The sequence below is a fragment of the Pyxicephalus adspersus genome, chromosome 5 (genome assembly GCF_032062135.1).
Source record: "Pyxicephalus adspersus chromosome 5, UCB_Pads_2.0, whole genome shotgun sequence".
Classification (NCBI taxonomy): domain Eukaryota; kingdom Metazoa; phylum Chordata; class Amphibia; order Anura; family Pyxicephalidae; genus Pyxicephalus; species Pyxicephalus adspersus.
Genome location: NC_092862.1, coordinates 59,500,163 through 59,526,363, shown reverse-complemented (window position 1 = coordinate 59,526,363; position 26,201 = coordinate 59,500,163). Strand labels below are relative to the sequence as shown.

At 36.5% G+C, this 26,201-nt stretch overlaps 2 protein-coding genes across 6 annotated transcripts in view; one reads left to right on the top strand and one right to left on the bottom strand.

Moving 5' to 3' along the window:
• The window catches only part of TPMT (thiopurine S-methyltransferase), a 121,082-nt gene that overhangs the window by 7,052 nt on the left and 87,829 nt on the right, over window positions 1–26,201 (bottom strand). Inside the window, exons 1-3 of one of the 3 annotated variants that reach the window (XM_072411636.1) lie at window positions 6,631–6,759; window positions 946–1,064; window positions 490–582 (exon numbers count right to left, since the gene is read on the bottom strand). In XM_072411636.1, the coding sequence (XP_072267737.1) occupies window positions 490–582; window positions 946–1,055 (203 nt within the window). In that variant the 5' untranslated portion in view covers window positions 1,056–1,064; window positions 6,631–6,759. Of the gene's footprint in view, window positions 1–489; window positions 583–945; window positions 1,065–4,723; window positions 4,867–6,630; window positions 6,760–26,201 lie in introns of those variants that run through there. The other 2 variants (XM_072411637.1, XM_072411638.1) reach the window with 2 other exon arrangements.
• On the top strand, window positions 6,872–25,853 carry KDM1B (lysine demethylase 1B). 3 transcript variants are annotated; one of them, XM_072411633.1, is made up of 22 exons: window positions 6,872–7,042; window positions 7,292–7,476; window positions 7,810–7,917; window positions 8,907–9,031; window positions 9,797–9,886; window positions 10,328–10,439; window positions 11,560–11,676; window positions 11,823–11,861; window positions 12,969–13,167; window positions 13,289–13,473; window positions 14,110–14,286; window positions 14,599–14,673; window positions 15,347–15,484; window positions 16,439–16,610; window positions 17,676–17,803; window positions 18,769–18,900; window positions 19,632–19,706; window positions 20,629–20,745; window positions 23,550–23,675; window positions 23,766–23,888; window positions 24,538–24,690; window positions 25,239–25,853. In XM_072411633.1, exons 1-22 carry the CDS (start codon window positions 7,015–7,017, stop codon window positions 25,320–25,322), a joined length of 2,688 nt encoding a protein of 895 aa, XP_072267734.1. In that variant the 5' UTR covers window positions 6,872–7,014; the 3' UTR covers window positions 25,323–25,853. The 3 variants fall into 3 exon arrangements, with proteins under 3 accessions (XP_072267734.1, XP_072267735.1, XP_072267736.1); XM_072411634.1 differs by lacking the exon at window positions 7,292–7,476 and having other exon boundaries at window positions 6,888–7,042; XM_072411635.1 differs by lacking the exons at window positions 6,872–7,042; window positions 7,292–7,476 and adding an exon at window positions 7,060–7,078.

Here is a 26,201-nt window from a genome sequence, read left to right as displayed (position 1 = left end):
TCAATGGCATAGAGTGATCAGAAGGGGAATTTGAACGGCACATGAGTGATCAGAAGGGGAATTTGAACGGCACATGAGTGATCAGAAGGGGAATTTGAACGGCACATGAGTGATCAGAAGGGGTATATGAACGGGACATGAGTGATCAGAAGGGGACAATCAATGGAACATGAGTGATCATGAGTGACTTCAACAATAAATGTGTACTGTAGTCTTCTTCATGGAAAAATAAGACATCCCCTGAAAATAAGATCTAGTGTGTTTTTGGGAGCCAAAAAAAATATAAGACAGTGTCTTATTTTCGGGGAAACACGGTATACATTAAGGAGGCTCCAATTCTCTCTGTAAGGCTCTCTGCTGTCAATGTGAACAAATGATGAAATGTATTATGAGGCCTCCAATGAATACTTTGAATGTAATGAACATAATGGAGAACAGATATAGTAAGTAGGCTATGGATATTATGTCTAATGGGAAACATTAGTGTACCATTTCATATCCACTGCTTTTCCACATAGAGGAAAGAAAATGTTGAGCTTTGTCTTGCCATTTATTATTTCATCCAGGAATTCAGAGAATAACCTAAAAACAAAAGTATACGCAATTAACATGTGTTAAAAAATTCCTGCTTAAAACTGTTATTCTCAACAATCGCAAAATGCCCAAACTACCACCTTCTAATGTATATAATGTTAAACACATGAAGCCGTAATAACCGTACACATTTTTTAGACAGAATACATACTGTTTCGGTAGAGCTCCACCTACTCACATGCAGGTTGAATGTGAACATTAAAGTGAAGGAATAATACAAACAGATATATTCTGCACCATATTGGGTGCTTTACCAGATGACTGGAATAAATGTACCATTATAAACAATATTATCCTATGTCAAAAAATAAACATAACATGCAAAGATACATAAAAACAAAACTCTCTTACGGATGTACATCCTTCTCATGAAATCCAATCTGTCTAGCTTCCCATTTTCCCTTCCAGTCTTCATCTGTAAGAACTCTGTCCTGTTTTATTTCAGTGCTGTTATCAGACATAGTGTAGGCCTGTAAAAGTAAAAAACAATACCTTCTGTTAACAGGTATGCATAATGATTAGAATGTTTAAAAATAAATTGTGGCCCACACCCACCTCAAGGTTTATTCACCCATCCACACATTTCCTCTCCACCTCCCTGTTGCAGCTTTAAGTAAGCTCCAATGTTGAATATATTGGTATAAAACCAATGTTGGTTTACTTCCCCACCCATACCAAGAAGCTTTGCTTTTTGCAAGGTAGTAAGGAGGTGGCTAGAGAACTTGGATAGGGTAGTATGCTTTGCTGTGGGGGTAAGGGGCTATTAAGAGGGTGTTGATGGCAGTAAGTATGCAAAATAGTGGGGTTTCTTTAAAGGGAGTTACAGATGGCTTGGCCAATACAAGAGGCTGGATATTTATTGTTTATCATTTTGATAATGAACTTGCCAGGCTTCCAAAAAATGTACCTTCTTAACATACATCTACACTGCCCTTGGGGTTGTGGTGTGTTTACTGCTTCCTCGTGCCAGGGAACTGGTACTTCCTGGGATATTCTTTATCAGCTTCAAAGAGAATTATTGGGGGAGCCAGTAAGCTGTACTAGTACCACTCACTGCTATCAACTGTCAAATGTGCAGATATGCTGGTTCTTTAGGAATCAGTGCTGCGGTAAAAGTGACGGGCAATGTGCCATCCGGAGTGAACGGCACAGGTTTGCTTAATCCTAAAGCAGATTCCTTAAAGTGAGCAGGCAGGTACACTCACCATTCCACACCAGTTCTGCTATCTTGACGGTTAAGGTCTTCAGCTATCTTGGCTAGGCCACAATGACACATGCCGGAGTAATTTATTCCTGGCACCGTACACTGAGCTACACATATGCAGCTCAGTGTACATTTTAAAAAAGCTTGCGAAAGGGCAAGTAAGTATGGGGCATCACCTGACCTTCTGCAATAAACAACCAGCCTGCTCACAATATTTCTTTTTAACATATAATTCTGCTTTAATTAATTTACCTGAGGATGTCCCTTAACCTGAAATGAGAGGTCACCTGATAGTTGCTGCCCTGCCAAATACCTTCCAAACCTAATGTTGAATACACAGTATAACCCACCCAAAAGCCTAAAGCGTAACTAAAGTAAACTAAGCATAAACAAATAAGAAGGAAATATAATCATATGATATATAAGTTTGTACTTGGTAATGTAGGGGAAAACTTATATATAAGAAATTCTTCAAAAGCCCAATTTAACTGCTTGATTTTGACATGGCGGGAAGAATTTGTGGAACATATTGTATGCACACCACAGCACATTCTATGTTGCTTTCTGAAGGACTTACTGAGAAACCTTTTGTTTAAAATCATATTAGACTGTTGATCTTTATGGTCTTCTCTAACAGAAGAAACATATTAACACTATCTTCTCCAAGCCATGCAATCCCAACTGTGTTCCCAAAACTCCAAAATCATGGAAAATAAAAAAATATTTTAGTCTTTGGGACTGCTGCAGGTATGAATAAACCAACGCTCTTGCCAAACCTGTTTGCATTGTATGAAATCCGTAAAATACTACCGATAAAACAGGAAAACCTCCGGATAGTTTCTATACAATCTAAAGGAAGTAGTTTACACTTTTCAGTTCCAGCATAGACCCAGATCCTAGGTTTTCGATTTTAAACATTCAAATAAAAACCTTGGCCTTCATTGGATGGGGGAACTCCCAATGCTGCATTACATGCTTTATGATGTTCCATATGAAATATAAGACAAAAACTATTTATGGGAGGTATCTGGATTTCCTGTTAATGTCTTCATGTGATGGGAATGGTCTACTAGAAAATTCTCCCGTAATAGCACTAAAATATCCCATTATTCAACAATGTTTTCTGCTCAAATTTGTCTGAAAGTCTTCAGCCTTGCTCTTCCTGGGAAGTTTAAAATGGGTCACACATTTTTATAGAAGATGCTTTTGATGCTATGTTGTCAGGATTTAAGGTTTTCTCAACAACTCTATGGGCACTGTCCATTTGAGCCCTAAAAACAGCTTCTTGTCTTTTTTCTAATAGCAAAACATATCTAGGTAATGTCCAAAGAGAAGTTTCCCATCATAAGCTAAAAAAAGGCATCTCCCAGGGCATTGGTTACCCATTGTTGTGTTCTCATTATTTACAAGTAATGGTGTAATTAAGGTAAACTTGGATGAATGTATACCTTTACTGGCTGGCAAACAGTAGCAGTAAAGGAGGGGAATTTAATATGAGCATTGGTGAATTCCTTCAATTCCTTCAAATGAGTAGCTCATCTCAAGGTATATTATTTAATTTTAACTAAAACAAGTCCATACATCTGTATAAAAAAAACTCTTTAAACTTTCAGTGTAACTTTAGGTGTGAAGGTTTTTTTTATTGTTAGAAAATGATTTAAAGAATTGCAGCAATGGTCCTGAAATTAGTTTGTAGCATATTTATGCAGAAGGAAAGCTTCTATTTTAACCAATGCAGAAAAGATGAGCTATGATGAATCAGCATTTCTGCACTCAGGATAACTGGTATGTCCAGTTACAGCATCTACTCTAATGAATAGGCTACGTGCAGTACTATGGGGAGAGCTCAAAGGCAATAAAAATGGCAAAGCATGTGTTGAGCAAACATTTGAGCATGGTAGGCTGGATGCATATATAAAACCAGATAAGTACTGGTGCAAATTCGATTTGTGTTGATTATACTTCTACCATCCATCTTCAGGGCTGTGAATGAAGCTCAGTATGACTATTCACATGAGGATATTAGAAGTTTAAATATAAAGAATTATTGTACCTAAAAAATAGGAAGCGTTGGCACTCTATGGCCCTGATGTAATAAACCTCTTCAAGACTGGAGATAATATATTGTCATCAGTCAAGCTGGGTGATCCAGCAAACCTGGAATGGATCTGGTACATAATTGAAAATAAATTATTAACTAATGGAAAAAAACAAATACTAAAAAAATGCCTTTTAGGAAATCCATTCCAGGTTTGCTGGATCACCCAGCTTCACTGATAAAAGTGTATTTTCTAAAGGCTTGGAGAGATTTAATAAATCAGACCGTATATGTAAATTTTAAAAGACTCTTTGCATGCTAATATAACTCTTTAGCTTTAAAAGGGCTCTTTACAGTAATATATACAATACAACAATATTAAAAGTATGTTTTATGGGCAATAAAAGCAAGTGCATTCTTAAACATGCCTTGCGGTGTGCTAAAGTGCAGGTATATTGGTTGGCACTGTATATGTGTTTTGCCATGTCATTTAGAATACATATACACATTCCTTTTCTCTACTGCTTGAAACACTCTACACAGGATTGAGAATCTTGAGAGTTTTCCAGCTAAATAATTGAATGCACTGGGACCTTTTTCCAACCAAGGAAACACTTTACTTCCTGATCAAAGGAAATCCCTGTTAACACTCATCTTATAAATGTCATTGCATTTCAATAGCAGTAATTGACTCTCCACCAGTTTGGAAAGCTTCAGTGAATGTCAAATTCACGGTTTTATAAATAGAGCCCATGGTGTTAGAATGTAAAGATTGTATTTTGCTATAAATCTCTGTTCTGATTGATATAATAGACTTTGCAATAACAGTAAATAATAACAGAAAACATAGAAAGGGAAATCTATAGTAAAGGGGATAAAAGACGTACCTGATAATGACCTGTGTGTAAGTCAGGACTGTACTGTGTCTTATGAAGATAAAACGAGAATAATTACTGCTTCTCACCACTCCTCCCTAGGTGAAAAGTCACAATGACTTCAGGATTCCTTCTGTGTTTATAGCTAGGGTGCTGTCCTGTGTTTGGAATTTGTATTATCTGGCTTTCAAGGTGTAAAATGCACTGTGTAACCAAGGATTCCTATCAGATACATTGGGCCTGATTTATTAAAGCTCCCCAAGGCTGGAGAGGATAAACTTTCGAGAATAAACCTGGATGATCCAGCAAACCTGGAATGGATTTTTTATAACCTATTGGCTATTTTTTTAGCAAATGATTTCAATCCTGGACCAGATCCATTCCAGGTTTGATGGATAATCCAAGTTCACTGATAAAAGTGTATCCTCTCTAGTCTTGAAGAGCTTTAATAAATTAGGCGTGGGGTTTTTCAGATTATTATTGGTTGTCTGCATAGGCTGATTGTTGATTTTAGATAACTAACATGCAAGTGTTACAATTTTCATACACCAATGTTTGCAGCATTTTTAGTGGAGCCATGTATGTAATGAAGACATATTTACCCATACTTAAAAAAAAAAAATCAAGCTGGCGTTTAATCTACTTTGATTTTGCCATCCCTGCTTCCTCCTATTTTCCGGACATAAATATTTAAACCTTTTGGTTCTCATGAAGTATTGTACTTTAGACATCATCAATGGGTCTCTGTGCTATTTCTATGCAAAGCAAGCAGATGATGATGGTTGATGGGAGGGGTTAGTAGGGAGCTGCACATAGCTTCCAGAAAACATCTCAGCACCATGCCCCAGTCCTGTTCAGGAGATCAGGAGATCTCAGTCCTGATTTAAGCAGTGGGCTATTTGTAGAGAGGAAGTATGTAAACATTAAAATGTCTTAAAGTGAACTAAATTTGGGATCAAGCAGTGCTTTATTGCAGAGGGTCAGGAGATGGCCTTTCTGCAATAAGTATTGTCATCTGCCTGATCGCTGTCCCAGCTGTCAAAATTATTGGTTGCCAGAATACCCAGCACATCCCGGCTTCCCCTGCAGGTGCCGGGACTAGATGTACACCCACTTGCGTGTGCGCGAGTTACATCATCCCAGCCTGGCCAATGAAGATGGCTGAAGATCAGAATGAAGAAGACAAGAAGGAAGCTGATGGCGGCACCCATGACAAAACAAGGACAGGTGAGTATCCAGTGGGTTTAGTTCTGCTTTGATGGGTGGATGTAAATCTGGAAGAATGGGTGTGCTTGGCTGGATGCATTTGTAATGTGCTCGATAACCCCCTCATGCTAAGTTACCATGACTGATGGCACAGGAGTCCAAAGAATGAAAATAGCGGTCAGGGACAGTAATGTTGAGGAGGAAAATGTTAAAAGATATTGGAGTCCTACGGTCAGGATATGAGGCCAGGTCTGTCTGACTTGGTGCAGCTTCTAATGCACACTATGAAACTTTCAAAGTGTTCAGGGTAATCAAAGAAAGCAATTAAGGTATAGGATAGAGGCATGTGCAACTGTGCAGGACTAAAGGGAAGTTCGTTTTTACTACAAAACCGAATACAACTAATTTTCTTGTTATCTCCGCCCAGTGCTCCCCAGTGCTAGTTTTACTGGCAGGATCATCAGAAAAAAAGAACCCCATAAAATGTTATTGCAGCCACATCTAAATGATAGTAAATAGCCATCAAGCATTGTGTCTCCCTAAGTTTACATAAAATTTAAGGCAACCTACAATATATGTTTACATAACGTTCCCAAGTACACCATTGCTTACTATAAGCTGCACTAACATTAAAGTCCCAAGTAAACCATGAATTCCATTTATATATAAAAAGCAGGAAACGAGTGTGAAAATATGACAGATGATACACTTACTACGCTGCAGATTGGTCTGTGATACCGGTAATAGAATACAATGCGGTCTGTGGATGAGAAACCTGGTATTTCCCTTAGCAAATATGGCCGCTCAGTGATCGCGCTTTAGCTGAGCACAGTGTAAAAGGTGACGGGGGCGTGGTATATGACACGTGACTAGCCCTGAATTTCGTGACCGCGCCGATAAACATGCACAGGCGCAGTGTGCACTATAAAGGCCGGGGTCGCGCACAGAGTAGCACAGAAATAAGGAAGGCCGAGTGGTTATGACGCATGCGCTCTAGCTGCTCTGTTCCGACTGGATTTTTTGGTGGGTGCTGTATGCAGAAGACCGTGGTGCGCAGATAACAGGAAGGAGAAGGTCGTGTGTTCTCTTATCTGCATATGGTTCTCCTCATGACAGAGCCACCAGGTGGGGGACATGGATTAGACTGGGTGCTCTTGTTCTGTGGGTATTTAATTAGAACATAATGGCATTGTGTATATTAGAAGAGTAGATGAGAGGTTAGACCTGAGGGATGGATTATGTGATTAGGAATGACATTTGCTGCCCAGCAATCTCCTGCATGTAATATGAGTACAGGGGAACACTGCTATGTTCTGTACAGATGTCACCAATGTCCTCATGTGAGATCGGTTCTCTATTCTTTTCCCTTCACAGCGGTTACGTCTCCGATCTCACACCTGCGCAGTGCGAGATTGGGTTGCAAGAAAGACCAAAGTAGTGGAGATCAAAATGGCGGCGCCCGCTGCTTCCTCAGCACTGGGATAAAGAGGAATTCCAGGACAACGTGGGACCGGATCGTGGGAAGGACTAACACCATCGAGGGACCTGCGGGAATAAAGGTAAGTGTGATTGTTTTTAGTTTAGTTCCACTTTAAAAAGGTTAAGAAACACTTCTCCAAAGTAAGAGAATCTCCCCTTGAAAAAATTGTCATCAGAATAAGTGCCTCAATTGAAACATTCATTGCTGTTTTCGTGAAGACTCCAAAATTTGGGTTTACTCGCTTTAATTCCTTGTGACAATGGTAGTTGTTTTTTGGTAGTGTTGGTGGGGTTGACATGCAAGGATTTGGGTTTGATTTCCTCCTGTATGTAAAACATCACAAAGCATGGTCCTACATAATACATTTTCTCATATTTCTTTAATAATACAAGTTTTTTTTCTAATATTGCAGGGTATATATAATATAAATATGTCTGGAAATAAAGGGAGGGCGAAGAAAAAGACAGTTACGGTTGACACGTCATCTGACAGCCTTCCAGTGCGCTCTTCAGTCCGGCAGGTATCCAGTCTTTTATACTGTATATTCTTTAAGTACCTGAATTTAATTTGGTATCACCTACTTTTAGTTCCTGTACAGACAGCTAAAGATGAAGTAGCTGCAGGAGTAGCTGATTGGTTCATGTGCTGACAAGGAACATACTGATAGGGAGAGAGAGCAGAGTGAGAAGCACATTACTATTCTGCTTCTCATTTCACTGACCATTCACAGGGTAAGGACAAAGCCACAGAAAGAAAAATACTTTTTTGACTTGAATGGGAATACAGCAACAAAAGCTGGTTTTGTTTATATTTTTAAATGTGCTTTTCCTTTTTTTCCTGGAGTTCTGCTGTAAAGCTTGCAGATTACAACAGCCCAGGATTTGGAGTCCTGAGAAACATTTAAAGATTGATGAGAGTAAAAGTTTTATGCATGATAGAATTATAGTATTGTATTCTTTACAGACAAGTGTACAGATTCCATCCCCCACATATTGTTTTTTATTTCCTTTTTTCGGTTGAGGATGTTAAAGTAATAACTTACATTTGTTTTGGTCATTCAGCTTGAAATGCCTTTGTATCTATGGTATTAGGTAGGCCAAATTTTAACACCATTGGGACTGATTTATTAAAGCTCTCCAAGGTTGAAGAGGATACACTTGTATCAGTGAAACTGGGTGATCCAGCAAACCTGGAATGAATTTCCAAAGTCATTTCCTATTTGTTAGCAAATGTTTTCAATCCTGGACCAGCCCTGGAATGGGAAATTCATTCCAGGTTTGCTGGATCACCCAGCTTTACTGATGAAAGTGTATCTGCTTCAGCCTTGGAGAGCTTTATTAAATCAGGCCCAGTGTGATAGGATACCAATTGTTTCTCACATGGGTTGCAAGCGGTTTGTATTCAGAAACTCAATCACACTTTGGTTAGTGATAAAGTGATTCAGCAATAAATTACATTTTTGGATATATGTGTAACATGTACGTTTAATTTCTGTTCTCATGTGTTCAGGTAAAGAAGAAGGCAAGTGAAGCCCTCGATGATGAGGAGGATTTCTCAGAGAAAAAATACAGGAAGTGTGAGAAGGCAGGATGCACTGCAACATGTCCAGTTTGCTTTGCTAGTGCTGCTGAAAGGTAAACTGGCCTTTGGTTTTATTTAGGAGTCTGTAATATAATAATCACTTCAACCTTTTATGACAGTCACCCAGTCACCACACTGACGTTTTTCATTTACTTTACTGTGTTGCGATTATAACTGTACCTGTAATGCATAATATCTGGTTATACATACATGGCTGAATGAAGAGAGAAACACTTCCTCTGTTGCCACCGAAGAGGTTGATTTGAGCAGTCAGCAAGTACAAAGATGATATTGAGCTTTCATTCAGTCCAGCATGCTATAAACACAATATTGCATTGCATATATTTACCTTTTAATATATATTACTTTTTTAAATGTTTTTTGTGTTTATATGTTTATATAAAAACTTAGCAATCATATTAAAAACATTGTGATGTCTAATATGCAATAGGAACACTGAATACTCACAGCAATAAACTTTCCAAATAATTGCCTTACATAGGCACATCATTGTGCAGATATTGCTTGAACTGATTCTTCTTCTTAACTGCACATCCTTTAAATTTTTTTAGGTGACCCCTTGTTTTAAAGGTTGATTTGTATATCTGTAAATTAGCATTGCTAACATGTATCCATCCTCCAAAAGTTCCTCCATTGTGTAGAATAAAAAAATTTTTGCCTTTACATACCCTTAATAGTTTTCTTTTCGTCCAGTGTATGGTTATCTTTATTATAGATTTTAGTTTTATTGTATGAGCTGTCATTTACAAAATGTAATAAAAAAATGTAAGAGAGTAATGAAACCACTTTTATTTCAGGTGTGCTAAGAATGGTTACACATCAAGATGGTATCATCTTTCCTGCGGGGAGCATTTCTGCAATGAATGCTTTGATCATTACTATAGGAGGTATGTGCTGTGTTGTGTTTTTTGGTTATTTTTGACTTTTTTTCATAATGATTAAAGAGCTTTGATTCAATAGACATTGCTGCTGCCTTGCGTAAATAGGTAGACATGCTTGGTAAATACCTGCTGGATCTCCAGGTAACATGCATGTCTTTTGTTTTAGATGAATTTTATTTAGCTGTTGTGATTTCCTTTCACAATACAAAATGCAACAAAATCTCGGGAAGATTATTGAATTGTCCAAACAGGCTGAATCGCTGATGTTGGGTTAATGCCCTGGGCATTGTTCTTAACAATTAAAAGAAATTCTATTAATATTTTAAATTGCTACTTACTTTCAGTCATGTATGTATTTGTAATTAAATACTCCAGCTTGTTTGTAGCTTTCTCAAGTCATATAAACTCTTGAATTTGTAATTGTTCTTATCTGTCTTTCTGTTTTAGTCACAAGGACGGTTATGACATATATACTTCTTGGAAACGAATATGGACAAGCAATGGTAAAAGTGAACCAAGCCCCAAAGCTTTTATGGCTGACCAGCAACTTCCTTACTGGGTAGGAAATTTCTATATTTTACTAGATTACATAGCTCAATGGCTATCACTCTCACCCAGTGCTGGGTCCCAGGTTCAAATCTTGGCAAGGAAACTACCTGCTATGAGTTTTTATGTTCTCCCCATGTTTGCGTGAGGTTCCTCCCACATCCCAAAAACATGCAGTTGGGTTAATTGGCTTCTCTTCAGGCTTTAGACTGTGTTACTGACATTAGATTTTGCCCTTGTCCCCTTTCAGGAACTGTTAGTTTTAGGACTATAAATGTGCTGTGTAAAATGTCAGTGCAATTAATATACAAGTTAATACCAAGTTACTACATTTTTCCAAAAACTTACAATCCTGAAACAGACTTGATAACAAAGCTAGAAAACACACAACTTGTTATTTGCCACACTCAGAAATTCTGATTAAACTGATTTGATCTTTGATATAATCTTAGTTATACATCAGATTCAAACTTTTTTTAAAGCTTAGTTTGTGTTGTAATGCATAAAGTAGAGAGAGAGAGAAATTTATACATAGCACAAACCTCAGGAAGAATACGCCTCCTGCCCTCCACTCATCCCATATGGAAGTGTATTTATTAACCACACTCCCTTTTCTCCAAAATCTAGTGATTTTAGAACATGCCTGTGTTTTCGGAACACACACAGAAAAGCCTGGTGTAAAAAATGCTAGTACTAAGAAGTTTCATTAAATCCACCAGTCAGATTTAAACTTACCTTACCTAAAAAATGTTTTTTTCAGTGTAGTAAGTAGGTAGTGTAGTAGTAAGTCCTATAATCTCTGAATCTAAAACCATACCAGGGTATGATGTTGAGGATGAAGCAAAATTCAAGGCTAAATATAAGCAACATTCTGATTTTTACTTACTTACATACTTTCATTGTTTGCTAAATAGCATTAAAAGCTTATCAAGAATCTGCTGGTGTCCCCCTCTCTAGAAAGGTTTCCTGTAACTTTAGCCTGGAGTTAATTCTAGGTATGGGATCTGTTGTTGCATGGAAAATAATTACTTTTATTCTTTGGAAGCAGTGCAGGTTTTCCAAATAGTGAAAGTGTTCAATAATTTATGTGTGTAACAGCTATTTGCTGATTGTTGATCTTTTTTCTTCTATAGGTGCAGTGCACAAAACCTGAATGTGGGAAGTGGCGTCAGCTGACAAAAGAAATTCATTTAACAATGCAAATGGCAAAAACATACAAATGTGGCATGAAACTTAATAGCTCAGTGAAGGTAATGATTGCTAATTTTTGGTGTTTATGCATTTGTAATACTCCTTTTTTCCCTTTTAATGGGTTGTCAAATATAGTAAGAAGTTGAAGCATGCCTACTTGTTATCCCTGTGCTATTTTTAAGCTTATTTGTTGATTTTCCGGCAGATTGAGGGGTCGGATCAGTGCTCTTTACCAGAAGACCTGGTAAGTTGAACTTTATATCTTACAAATAAAGTGTGGCACATATTATAAAAAAAAGTCCATTAGGTGCATAAACATGTAAGCTTTGTAGCAAAAAGTCAAATTGTATAATTAAAATAGATTGCACTACCTTTCTGCTATTTAGTAGACTGTTTTATTTTTTGATAGCAGGAAAAAATGTATGTCCTTCTTCTGACTTATTCAGTGTCTGTATATTGTCTGCTGTGTAGACTTGCTTGTCACTGCCCTTGTTGGCTACAGCTTTACATATTAAAAATTATAATATTACATATGTACATATTAAAAAGCAAAAACAATTTGTATTAGTAAATAAAATGTATTATACGTTAAATATTTCTTTCTCCCATGCTGTATTATTTTTCTTTTTTCTGGCAAAAAATATTTTTAGCAAGCACACAAAATACCTGCCTGCCAGAAATAAATTGTCCTAGTTACTTTTTATGAGCTTACATAATATAGCCAAACCATGCCTGTCGTCAGAGCTATCTTTTAAACCACCAGTTCCTCTGTATTCTGTAAAATACAAAAAGGAAGAAGTGTTTTTAGTCTTGCCTTAAGCTTAATTGCTCCCTCCATAAATACATTGAAGAACTAAGCAAACCTGTAAGGCTGGAGAAGATACACTTTCATCAGTGAACCTAAATGATCCAGAAAACCTGTAATGGATTTTAACATCATTTGCAATTTGTTAGCAAATGTTTTTTTATCCAGGACTAGATCCATTCCAGGTTTGCTAGATCACCCAGGTTCACCAAAATGTTCTTCTCCAGCCTTGGAGAGCTTCAATAAATCAGGCCCAAGTTGCGGTATTCACAGGATTACATGAAAATAAAGGATAAAAAGCTGTGACTATGCAAAAGAATGTGGCCACCTCATGTAAGGCCTGAAAAAATGCATTGGTGTTGCTGTGGCATTAAAGCCAAAGTATCCTTGACAGCCTGGCAACTAACGTTTTCAGAAGCATAGGCCCAATATTGCAGCCTTTATTTTCTTTCATGGTAGATATTCTTTAGCCATTTTTCATTATGTGTTATACTCCTATGTGTTCAAGGCTTGCTTGTAAACTGTCTTGTTTTATTTAATTACCAGAGAGTATCTGAAGTATCAACCCAACCATGGTATTCGATGATCATTCTTCCACCATTGCTAAAAGATAGTCCAGCAGCTGCATTGTTGGCTGCCTATTACCCTGACTGTGTGGGAATGAGTCCATCGTGTACCACCACAAATCGTCTTCATATTGAAGGAAAACTGGAACAAGGCAGGGGAGCCGCTTCCAATGCAGCTGGTAAGTGAATAATGTCAAATCACTACATGTATCGTAATAATCATAACAGTGTCCTGCCTTCCATATTTTCTCCTGATAGGGCAGAAAACATGCTCATTGTGTGTGTGCTTTTTTGTTACAGCTCCAAAAATTAATCCATACTTTCAGCCATTTTACCAGCCCAATGAATGTGGGAAAGCGTTATGTGTCAGACCTGATGTAATGGAACTGGATGAGCTTTATGAGTTTCCAGAATACTCCAGGGATCCCACAATGTATTTGGCTATAAGAAATCTGATTTTGGCTTTGTGGCACATAAACTGTAAGGTTTGTGAAAATGCATTTTTAACACTAGTCATAATGAAGTAGGGTTCAGGTGCTTCAAAAGCTGTAATCATTTTTTGTGAAATATGATTACTGGTTTTATCTATTTATTTAACTTGACTTTTGGACCGAATTGTGAAGTGATAGATCTGTGAATTTTTTTTCAGTCTGTGACTTCCCTTATTTCCTGTTAGGATAGAAAGCAGCAAACACCAAGCATCTCATAGAAAGTCGACATGATTGCTTTCCTTGTAATTACATGTTGCATAGTCCTTAGGCCCGTCTCATGTACGCTTGTCCTTAAAGTTGATGCTGCTGTCAATCAATTGGGAAGCAAGGAGTTAGTTAATGGGCCCTGGGAATATCTGTGTATATCAGTATGACCGTATTTCCACATGAAGTCACATGCCATATCTGCATAGGACCCTGCAAGGAAGTGTAGCCACCCTTAAAGTAAAAATTAGGATGAATTGAATTGTTGGAGAATTCAAAGGGAGGCAGAGCCAACAAACAAAAAAAGATAATACACAAGCTAAGAGCTAAAGTTCACACTTTGTTGTTTATTGATATATTAATAGCACTTTTAGCAATCTGAAATTTTAAAATTGAAGTTGTCTCTGTTTAATATCTAATCCATAGGAAGTGCTCACACCTCAGACATGTGCTCACCACATAATGGTAAGGGGTCTGGTTCGCATCCGATGTGTTCAGGAGATGGAAAGGATTCTCTACTTCATGACCAGGAAAGGACTGGTTAACACTGGAGTTTTGTCTGTTGCACCTGGCCAGTACCTGCTCCCTAAGGAATACCACAATGTAAGTATCCTCAGGAAGTATTAAACCTTGTAACCATCTGAAGATCAGCAGTAGTGGTGTGTGGGTTTGATGTTTTATCAAAAAACATTTTTTTTGTACAGTCCCTTGACATCTGCCTTCCATGACATATAAACTGTCTGTTCTTTAGTCTGTATTTTTTATGCTAAATATTTAGGGTGAGTTAAGTGGTAGATGTTTTGTTTTATCTTCAGATATTCTATAGATGGGAGCTGTTATAAACATTTACTTATATATAAGTATATACTAATACTGATACATGAAATGCATCTTTCCATTTTCCTAATGTTACAGAAGTCAGTTATTGTCATTGGGGCAGGACCAGCAGGCCTGGCTGCTGCTCGACAACTACACAACTTTGGAATCAAGGTATGCAAAGAAACTTTTTGGTATATTGTGTAAGTTGAAACAGAGACAAATTTTCTTGTTTAGTTATTTCAGCTATTGTACCTTTTATAACCCCTGAAAGACTAGAATGATTTTTTCATTTCCATTATGAACCTGTTTATTAATAACACTTAAATTAGGTTAAAATATAAAATATTCAGCCTTATTAGTAAAACTTGATAAATATTTATAAAGTTTCAATGGATATTCACTGTAAGCAGCTTTTTCAATAAAGAACCACTAGCTGTTGTCTGCACCTTTATGCTTAGGCATTCTTTCTCTCTGGTGTGTAGGCATAAATGAAGTCTCAGCACCATATAAAAAACAGTAGCTGAGATGCCAATTGTTTTTTTTGTGCACTGTTAGTATGGAGTTTATTGTTAGAATTAACAGAGAACTAGGGGGAATAGCTGGTGAAATGATCAGGTTAATGCTCCCAGCGCTGAGACCATCTTCACCAATAACTGGTATAGTTTGTACACTGAGTTGCATATTTATACAATACAATCCAAGCATCACGTTTCTCTTTAGACCTCTGAGCAGTAAAAAAAAAAACTCCATTAAATATTGGGCTAATGAGTATATTACATTACAATTTATTAGATTATCGTAATATTTCCGGTGACTATATACCTGCATTTTGTGTTCTTTTTAGGTGATGATCCTAGAAGCAAGAGACCGGATCGGTGGCAGAGTTTTTGATGACAAATCTTTAAAAGGAGTCACTGTGGGAAAAGGAGCCCAGATTGTGAATGGCTGCATAAACAACCCCATTGCATTAATGTGTGAGCAAGTGGGTTTCCGTGGTGTTTGTGTTTACCTTTTAGGATTGTATTTAATAAAGCTAAACTCCAGACAGACTGCTAACTACACAGATAAACTCCTCACTGGAGTTCAGCTTCAGCAGGACGAGCAAGCAGCAACCCGCAGCACCCTCCTCCCTGCACTTCCGTTACGGTTGTCTGTCTTCTGTCGTTTATGGATCCACCGGATCCAAGAAAAACATCAGACAGCCTCTGTACACCTGTCAGATTCTCGTCCAGGACGGGCCCTGTAGCTCGTATCAACTGAGAATTATCTAATGTGTACATAGCCTATGAGTTGACATGTATTGTAATTTGTTTTGATTTCTGCCCATCCCACACTTGTGGTCACTACATGGGTGAAATATATCAGATTTAAAGACACAGACTTGAAAATCAGTTCTGCATGTTGTCAGAATTTATAAAAAGCTGTGAAAGGTGTGATCTTGTCAGATTTTATACTTTAGAGGTCATACAAGATGTGTTTATTTATGGGTGAACTTTGAAAGCATTTCTCATTTGGTTTGCACATACACTGTTTAGTGCACAGGGCAGACTTTTTATTGGGAGAACCACATGGCATCTGGTTTTGTTTGTGTAATTACCAGAGAACAGTTGTTGATCAACCTAACACAGGTTATAATGAATTATACAGGTTATAATGAATTCCCATGGTTCTCTGTTGCAATCAGTAAATTCTTATGTGTGGTGCTATTGTTACATAGAGCCATTAGTAAAGCCAATGCATACATGGCATTACTGTTTTCTCATGTTTAACTACATGAAATTATAATACCAGGGACTGTTGTAACTGATTGGGAAATCATCTTTTGTTTTCCCAATAATTACTTAAACAAGATCAGAATCAAAATTCAGGTTTTGTTTAAAATTGTATTGTAAAAACTCCCCCCTCATTAATTCTTTATTTTTTCCTAAAATTGCAGCTTGGTATAACAATGCGCAAACTGAGAGAAAAGTGTGATTTGATACAAGAGGGTGGCAGGTTGACTGACCCCTCCATAGACAAACGTATGGAATTTCATTTCAATGCTATGCTGGATGTTGTAGCAGAATGGCGTAAAGATAAGGGTCAGCAACAAGATGTTCCACTTGGAGGTAAGCAAGAAGAGCTAATAACTAAGGTTGTCCATCAACATGCATTATTGGCCAGAAAAAGGCAAACACATCTAGACATAAGCTCAAAATTAATATGAAATTATTACATAGATAGGTTGGTTTTATTATCCACTCCTTATTACTTGAAAATTGCCTAGGCACAATGAGCAACATGATCATTAGATAACTTACTGTGCATCATACATGTTTATATATGACACGACTATGGACTTTGTACAGCGCTGCGTAATATGATTGCGCTATATAAATACTGTGTAATATTATTAATATTCATATATATGGTTTTCCTCCAAAATTTTATAGCATGAACATTTTTGGAGGGGCACCAACTGCTAACAGTTCAGTGTAGGCACTTAAAGTGAATATTGATCTAAAATGTTTTGCTGCACTGATGAGTGTGTTGCGTACATTTCGGTGGGGAAAAACTTGCCTTTTAGTTTTTACTTTCTAAATTTCCTGGTCAACAACATGACAATAGCAACTGGGAACACTAATTTTGTCATGTGATGCCCTGCCCACTTTTTGACAACTCTGCTACATTTTCTTGCCACCCAACTTAAAAACATTTTTGGGGAGAACACTGGAAGGGAAGGTTGCTTCCCCAGTGTTTGCAACATCACTGCCTGCCTGATTTAGGCAGGGTATATCCTTGCTATCCAGCAGAAGGAAAGATAGGCTAATAGTTCTGCCAATAAACTAAAAGAAGGGGTACAAACTTTTTATTTTTTTATATAAATGCTAACACAACATAACAGGGTGTTAGTAAATACTTTTAATATCCTCGTTTCAGATTACATATTTTGGTGTATTGCAATCTGTATTGATTTGTGGGTTGTTGACCAAATCACACATTTGTCAAAATAATGCTAAACCTAATTTAGAAATAGGTGTGGTTTAGGACAAGTTCTTTACTTTAGTCAGTTACCTGTTCTCTATTTTTATCATCTTGGTACTCTGACAGCATGCCACCATGTTGCCATGGATATATATGTAAACCCTGCATTTATTCTCTATTGTCAAGTAATGTGTGCTCTTTTGTGTTAGATAAGATACAAGAGATCTACAAAACATTTATTCAGGAGTCTGGAATACAATTCACAGATGTAGAAGAAAAGGTGTTACAGTTCCACCTTGGAAACCTGGAATATGCTTGTGGAAGCTACTTACATAATGTAAGCTCTTGTTCATATTAGTAAATTATCAATATGACATCAAGTGAAGTATTGTTCTTTTGTTTGTATGGCTGTAAACCTATATATAAAATACCTCATTTTAACCTCTTTACACAAGATTTCCCAGAACAAACATGTTTGTTTATCCCTAAGTCTAATAGTAATCTGTACTGAATGAAGCAAGTAGACTGCTATTTCTGACCTCTTTCTGTAAATGCTAGTTTCATGGCAGCTTTCTGCTTCTATACATTGATTCACTGGGCCTGATTTATTAAAAATCTCCAAGACTGGAAAGGATATACTTTCATTAGTGAAGCTGGGTGATCCAGCAAACCTGGAATGGATTTGAATCCTAGACCAGATCCATTCCAGGTTTGCTGGATCACCCAGCTTCATTGATGAAAGTGTATTCTCTCCAGCCTTGAAAGTTTTAATAATTCAGGACCACTGACCCAGACCAAAAAAGTCATTACTGTTGATCAATTTACTTGTGTTAAACGTATATGAGTAAATTTGACTTAAATGGATGCTTGTTCCAAGTTAGCAACCACTAGACATTGAAAACATTTTATTACCATTACAGCCAGGTAGTGTTCTCAAAACTAGTATTCAGCAGAAGTAATGTACATATCTTTTACAACTGAAAGAGCTATCTCTGTTTGCTTATTACCTCCTCCATATAATACAAATTTTATGTAAAGGAATCCTAAAGTGGACCTCTCTTTACAATGTAAACTTTTTTTTTTTACATAGGGTATACATTCTTGTCTTGTCAAATTACAGTATTCATTTCTGTGAATAGGATGATATTTGGACAAAAATTAATCCTGGGAAACACCTTTCAGTTATAAATGTTACGTGTAATGCATTTTAGTGCATATGTTTAAAGTTTTGCATCTTCACATTATTCTCTAGGTGATTTTTAGAGTGAAAAATATTCATTTTATATTCTGCTTTTTTCTCAGGTATCTGCTCGCTCTTGGGATCACAATGAGTTTTTTGCTCAGTTTGCTGGGGATCACACATTGTTACCTGCTGGTTATTCGGCTATAACTGAAAAATTGGCTGAAGGACTTGATATTAAATTCAAGTCAGTTGTAAGTTATAGAGAAGAACTATATTTGGTGGGGAGGTTGTGCAGGTATTCAGCTAGGGGTTGGGTTAAATTAAGGTGACATTAAAAATCTACTTTCAGGATAAAATATTCAATCTGTCCTCTGTGAGATATAATATAGTTTCCATTAATAAGCTATAGTTAGTAATCTTTGTCTATATGGAAAAATACGATGTATTAATCTACTTCAGATTCCTTTGGTGTTTTAATATTTTCAGCTGTTCAATGAAATGTGAGTTCAATGAAATGTGAAATTCACAAAAAAAATCTTTATCTTTGTGTTAAAGTGGAAGTTGAGCTTTTCACTTGGCTTGCTAAGCATCCTGAGTCCATAATTTATATTATTTTCAGGAGTGCTTTATATAAAAACTGCACACATCCATAGGAGACTTATGTCAGCTGCTGGCTTTGTTTAAATATTTAGTTTGTGACAGTCAGCATGCTAACCACAGTGGATTTTACACCCTGTTGTTGTTCTTCACACTACATGGGAGACATAACTGCTGCACTGACTCTGCCGTTAGACATTACTAGTGGTAGAGTAAAACTCACATCCATTGACTGATGACTCCTGTCTCACCCTGGCTTGTGTTTTGGAATTGCACATTATATACCCACATACATTACAGAATGATGCTTCTCAAACCGTTAGGAGCTTTTGGGACATGCAGTTTTGTGTATCACTAATGTCAAATTCTTGTTTATTTCCTACAGGTTAGAAATGTTGAATACACTGGTGAGGAAATTCATTTAACAACATCAGATGGTAAAACATACAGTGCACAAAAGGTAATCTTATTTGTATTTTCTGTATTGTCTTATGTGTACTACCACTCTAGTCGTTTGGGGTTATTTAATAGAATACATTTACAACGCTGTAATTCTTGTTTATGTGCCATAACATTTATTTACAGAAAAATATGCTGTAAATTACAAATGTTAAGGCTTTCTCTACATAACTCCTCTTTATGTACCAGCAGAGCACACAGTAAGTTATCAGCTCACAAGATTTCTGGCAAACTCAACAGGTATCTTTAGCACCTATTGCTACAACAAAACACTTTTATTGGTATGTCTAACTAAAAGTAAGCAAGAGAAGTTCTTTGTTAGTGTTTACATACACTTTAAATAGAATCTGTAGGGGCAGAATATGGGTGCTGATGTGCACTGGCTCCAGAGGTGTTATTCTGATTCTGGCTATAATGTTCCAGGAACAAGCATGCAGCCAACAAATTGTGAACATTCTAGCAAAATTACATGATCATGTTGTTTCCTAAGGTGCTAGCTGTAGGGTCATCTTTATCCCTTCTTCGCCACTTAGAGGTATATTTTTAAAGCAGTAAATGTGACTTTCATGTCACACATGTACCATGAAGATACACCTGCCATGAATGATTTGTGAATTTCACATTCACTGCTTTATAAATATGCTGCCTGGTGCTACCGACAGAATTTATGTCACTGCCCCTATATATGCTCGTTTGGTGTCATTGACTTACCAAGCAATGAAGTGTTTTTTACTTGATAAATTTCCCTTAAAATTGAGTATAAAAAGACTAGAATTTATCAAATGTAGAAATATTTTAGCAAGTAGTTTGGAACTTTTTTGATAAACTTTTGTATATTGGCAGTTTTTTTTACCTATTTTGAAATCTGAGGGATTTGAATTTGCTAATGTTTACCCTGCTTATAAACTGCTTTTTTTTTGCAGGTTTTGGTCACAGCACCCCTGGCAGTACTTCAGAAAAATGTCATTCAGTTCAGTCCTCCATTACCAGAAAAAAAAGTTAAGGCCATCAACAGTCTAGGTGCTGGAGTCATTGAAAAGGTACAATGATTACCAAAGAAGTGATTCAGAACTTTGTGTGGCTGATTTCAGGGTATTTATGCTAAAAGTTTTGGATAAATTAACCATTGTTGTGATTTACAAGTTGAGTTGATCTTTAAAGCTGACCATAGATGAAAGGTCATCATAAGTTTAGACATTATCCCAGCCCCTCCACCTAAAAACTTCTTTTTAAAGGGAAGGTGAACTCAAAATACAAAAAGTCACCAAGTAGAGGATTTTGGCAAATAAAACATGCAAAATTTTTTTTTTTTGTTAGACAACTTTTTCCCTGTTTCTGGTGGCCCTTTATCCTGTCTTAGAGACAAAACAGGAAGTGAATGAAGATCTCTCCAATGTGGGAGGGAAATAAACTCTTGTACATCTGTTACTGAAACAGGTGTTCCTATTCAAAAGATTTGTCATTATCTCATGTTCCTGTGACAGCTTCAACATTTGAATGATACTTCTTTTTTGTATTTATTATTTAAAAATCTATTTCACTCCTGACAAATGATTCACAGAGCCTTACATGCGTTTTATTACCAGGAGCACAGCAAAGTTTCAGTACTGTCTGCTTTAATTATTATTTTCTTACACCCCAGTCTGAACAACTAAGGGTAAGGAGAAGAAGAAAGAGACCTTATATTTTACTTAGGCTTAGTCTACATGGACATTTTCCCCAGCGTTCAACCTGTGGCTTTAAAAGCCCATGTCTATTTATTTCAATGGGTGCATTTTCCAGCGTTTATAAATGCTTGAAAACATTGCAGTAAAAATGCTGTACAATGCGGCAAGCTTTAAAACACCTAAATTTCAAACATGGGCTTTAAAAAGCCTCAGGTTAAATGCTGGGGAAACAGTCCAGGTAGACCAAGCCTTAGAAAATATATACAAAACCATTATACATTCCAAAATGTACAGTAGAACTTGGAGACAACACCGACAGTAGCCTGATACCAGTAAGACTATAGCAAATGGGTAGAAATTTCAGCTCAGATAACTACTGCTTTTTCCATTGATTAGTTGCCATTGTCTGTTGCAGTTTTTAATAGCTTGTAATAACTGTCTAGGACTGAAATCCCATATCTGGGTAATTGTAGTTGAGCAGATTTCTTTCTAGACAAAGTTTCTATTTTGTTTGAGATGATGACATGGTAGAACATCAAGGTCTGCAGACTGCTTGTTATTGATTAGACAAAATTTCTTGGAGACAATATTTAAAATACAGTAGTTTTATTTCTAATACAGTCCTGAGAAAAAGAAAGCACATCCTCTTTCAATTCCAATGTTTTTATTGTCAAATCATAATTAGGAAAGGGTAAGAACAGGTAGGTGCTGCCAATTAAATGCACATGATCAGCTGATCTGTTTTTTAAAGGTGATCACACTTCACAAATACATTTTGGTAGTTTGCTGGTCTGGAGCATTCAGATGTGTGTTATGCCGATGCGCATTCAGATGTGTACACAATGCCAAGGCGCAGAGACATCAGCAAAGATCTTAGAGAAGCATTTGTTGCTCCTCATCAATTTAGGAAAGGTTGAAAAGCAAATTCCAAACAAGACAGTTGTCAATCTTCCCAGAATTGGATGTTTCAGCAAATTCACCCAAAAGTCAGACCTTGCAATGCTCAGAGAATTTGCAAAAAAAAAAATAAAAAAGCTACACCTTAGACTCAACAGACCTCTACAAAATGTTAAAGATCAAGACAGTACAATTTAAAAAAGACTGAGGTAGAATGGCTTGATTGGAAGGTTTGCCAGGAGAAAGTCTTTTCTTTCTAAAAAAAAAAAAAAAACATGGCAGCACGACCTAGGTTTTCAATGGTGCGTCTTAAAAAAAGCAAACAAAACTGGAAAAATGTCCTTTGGACAGGAAATAGGGGAGATATTTTGCTAATGCACAGCACCACATTTGGAAAAAACCAAACCTTATCTGCAAAAACACCTCGTACCAACTGTCCAGCCCATTGTTGGACAGTAGTTGTTTGGCTTGTTTTGCAGTCACGGGACCTGGGTGTCTTGCAGTCACTAAGTCAACCATGAACTCCGTATACAAAATATTCTAGATTCAAATGTGAGGCTTCCTGTGCAACAGTTAAAGCTTGCAAGAGGACACTGATCCCAAGCACATCTGGGAATCTACAACACAATGGCTAAATAGAAAAAGAATCAAGGTGTTGCATTTGCCCAGTTAAACTACAGACCTCAACCTGATCGAAATTTTGTGGTGTAACGTTAACACACACACACACACAAAATGATGTGAGAGACTAGAAGTCCTAAAGAAAAAACACAAGCGATTGAAACATTATTCACACATGGTTAAATAATGACAAGCTGCAATCTGTTGTTTTACACCTTAGGTGGTTAGATTTAAATAATTTTAGAACCTGCTAAGGACCAGATAATTGTTTTTTTATATCTGATAATTAAAACTGTAGCATTTGAAAGAGAGCATACTTTCTTTTACTCGTGACTTTGAAAAAGAAATGTGAAATGTTTATTGGCATAAATCTTTACCCTAATTTAGAAAAGATTTGATGAAAAATGTTCTGTGCAGGTTTACATTTTACAGTTTATCAGGCACATGTAACACTTGGATTTTTTTCTGGCATATCGAACAAATGGAAAAGAGAAGCGAGCCCCAGACACATACCACTTAACCTTACCTCACATCCTAAAGCTATCAGCAAATGTTTTCCATGATTTTCTGTTTTCACTGAACATTTGATCTGTATTTCAGTTTTTACAGTTCTTGAATGGTTTATGGTTTGAGTTTTAAAATGTTTATCTTCTCTGCAGATTGCCTTGCAGTTTCCTTATAGGTTTTGGGACAGTAAGATTCAAGGAGCCGACTTCTTTGGTCATATCCCTCCTGATCCTAGTAAACGTGGTCTGTTTGGGGTATTTTATGACATGGATCCACAGGTACCAACAATATAAAATGTTTGCATACTACATGTTGTTTTTAGGATAACAATTTATGACGTTATATTTTCTGCTGTGTGTTGAATGCAGGGTAAACATGCCATCCTGATGTCTGTCATTACGGGAGATGCAGTGCTCACTATTAAGGATATGGATGATAAGCAAGTAATGAAGCTGTGTATGTCAGTTCTTAAAGAGTTGTTTAAAGAACAGGTAAGATAAATATTTTGGATTCAGTAAATAGTTTGGATAATATTGATGCCTATAAATTGTCATATATTGTGGGGCTGACTATGCAATTCAAATTGTGCCACATATATGAGTAGAGTAAGGGTTACAAAAACCAGGAGCCTATTTAAAGGGGTTGTTATTTATACACAAACATTGCTTTGTGTGATTAGTTCCCCTCATTTTTGAAAGTGGCAAACAGCTAAAAGGATCACCATTTATCAAGCTGAATGCCATTTTTATAATTTAATGCCACTTTTGCTAACATGTGATGTTCACAATTTTGTAAAATAGCGATCAGCAGAGTTGCCACCTATAGTTCACCAGATAGCATTTGCCATTTTGAAAGTGGAAAAAGATATAGGCTACAATGGAGATAATAGTGTTTTGTTTCTTTTCAAAAACCTTGTTCATAACTTTGGTAAATAAAGTTGCTCCATTAACATTCACAAAGTGAGCTTTTGATTGCTACTTTACAGGTGTTATAATATATCTGGTCATCCCTTTTAGCCTGATTGCCAGGGTCTTGTAAAACGAGAGATCAGATTTATAATTTTTCGTTTTTCAATGGCCAATGTAGTACTATTAGTGATGCAAGCTATGTTTAATGTGCAGTGTTCTTTTCATGGTGCAGGAGGTACCAGCCCCAGTAAAATACTTTGTTACAAGATGGGCTAAAGACCCTTGGGCACAGATGGCATATAGTTATGTAAAGACTGGTGGAAGTGGAGAGGCTTATGATATAATAGCTGAAGATATCCAGGGGAAAATATTCTTTGCAGGCGAGGTAAGACCAATAACCAATGGTAAACTAATACCATTTTTTTTGTAATTAATACCTATTGTTTTAGACCTGGACTGATCTAGACACAACTATGGACTTTGTACAGTGCTGTGTAATATGATGGCGCTATATAAATACAGTGTAATATTATTAATAATCTGTGGTTAATTACTAGTTTAGATCATTATTCTAATATGGAGTCTTTTTATACATATGTTTCATGAGATTAAAGCTGCACTGGAGTATTTTCATATTTGCCATATTTGGTTCTTATTATTATTTTTTTGTTCTATGTATCCTAATGGCACAACTCTTTTCTTTGAGATTCCACTTCTGCTTTACCCACCCTATATTAAAACAACAAACACATTTTTTTAGCTGTAATAAATATATAAAACATGTAGGTATAGAGGGGCCAATGTTGTTTTAGTCCAGCAGATTGGTTTCTCTTTGTGTGCTGCCTGTCCTGGCTAATTGTTTGGGTGCATCACAGTGAAATAAAAAAAAAATGTAATTGAAGGTGACATTCTTGTATTCGTATTCTTTTATAGGCTACAAATCGTCATTTTCCACAAACTGTGACTGGAGCCTATCTAAGTGGTGTACGAGAGGCGAGCAAAATCACAGCTTCCTAAACTGGACTTGCTTTACCATTTCTTTTCTATTTTTGTATGTAATTTTAAGGAAACAAGACAGAAAAGTTTACATTGTTTATTTTGTTGTTTTTGTACTCTTAAACCTCTGTACTGCACATTTTAGAGAAGCACTGAGGATGTCTTAAGAGCAGAAAGATCATTAAGGTGGTATATGTATATTTTCTGTAAGATTAGTGAAAAAGACAGCCAGATGGCTTCTGCTTTATTGGTCCTTCAAAAATTAAAGAGAAAACCTTAGGCATTTTTATTGTTTTTCCTTCTTTAAATGTTATTTATTATGATTACAGCTCTGTGTAAATTGTTTACCTGCTGTATTTGTTGAGCAAGCTGTTTTTTACCCTTTGTTTTAATAAGTCAAACACCATATTCCTTATATTTTAGATCTTTATGTCCCAAGGATCACTGAAGTATTTTGCAAACTATATTTGGTGTTGTGGCACCAGTCAAGTGAAAGCATGAAACAATTGTTAGGTTGAGCTTGCATTACCAAATAAAAGAGAATGTATTGTTCACCATTGTGTCTTCACTGCCTATATAACTCCATGTTAACATTGTCATAGTTCCATTTCAGTCAGGACATTGTGGCACAGAATAACAAAGTAATTATTTATAGAAGCTTAGCATAAAACAGTGTTGTTGTATAGAGATGTACTATATGGTCTGGGGAACACACTTCATCCATGTGAGGATTTGTTGTGTTTTTATTCATATAGTGTGCAGAATAAGTGTATTGTATGTAAATACTTGGGACTGCAGATGGACATCCAATGGTGACCTATATAAAAACAACATATCTAGCTAGGGAAGGGTAAAAATTCACACTTTAACAATGCTGTGCTCTTTGTATAAATTATAGTT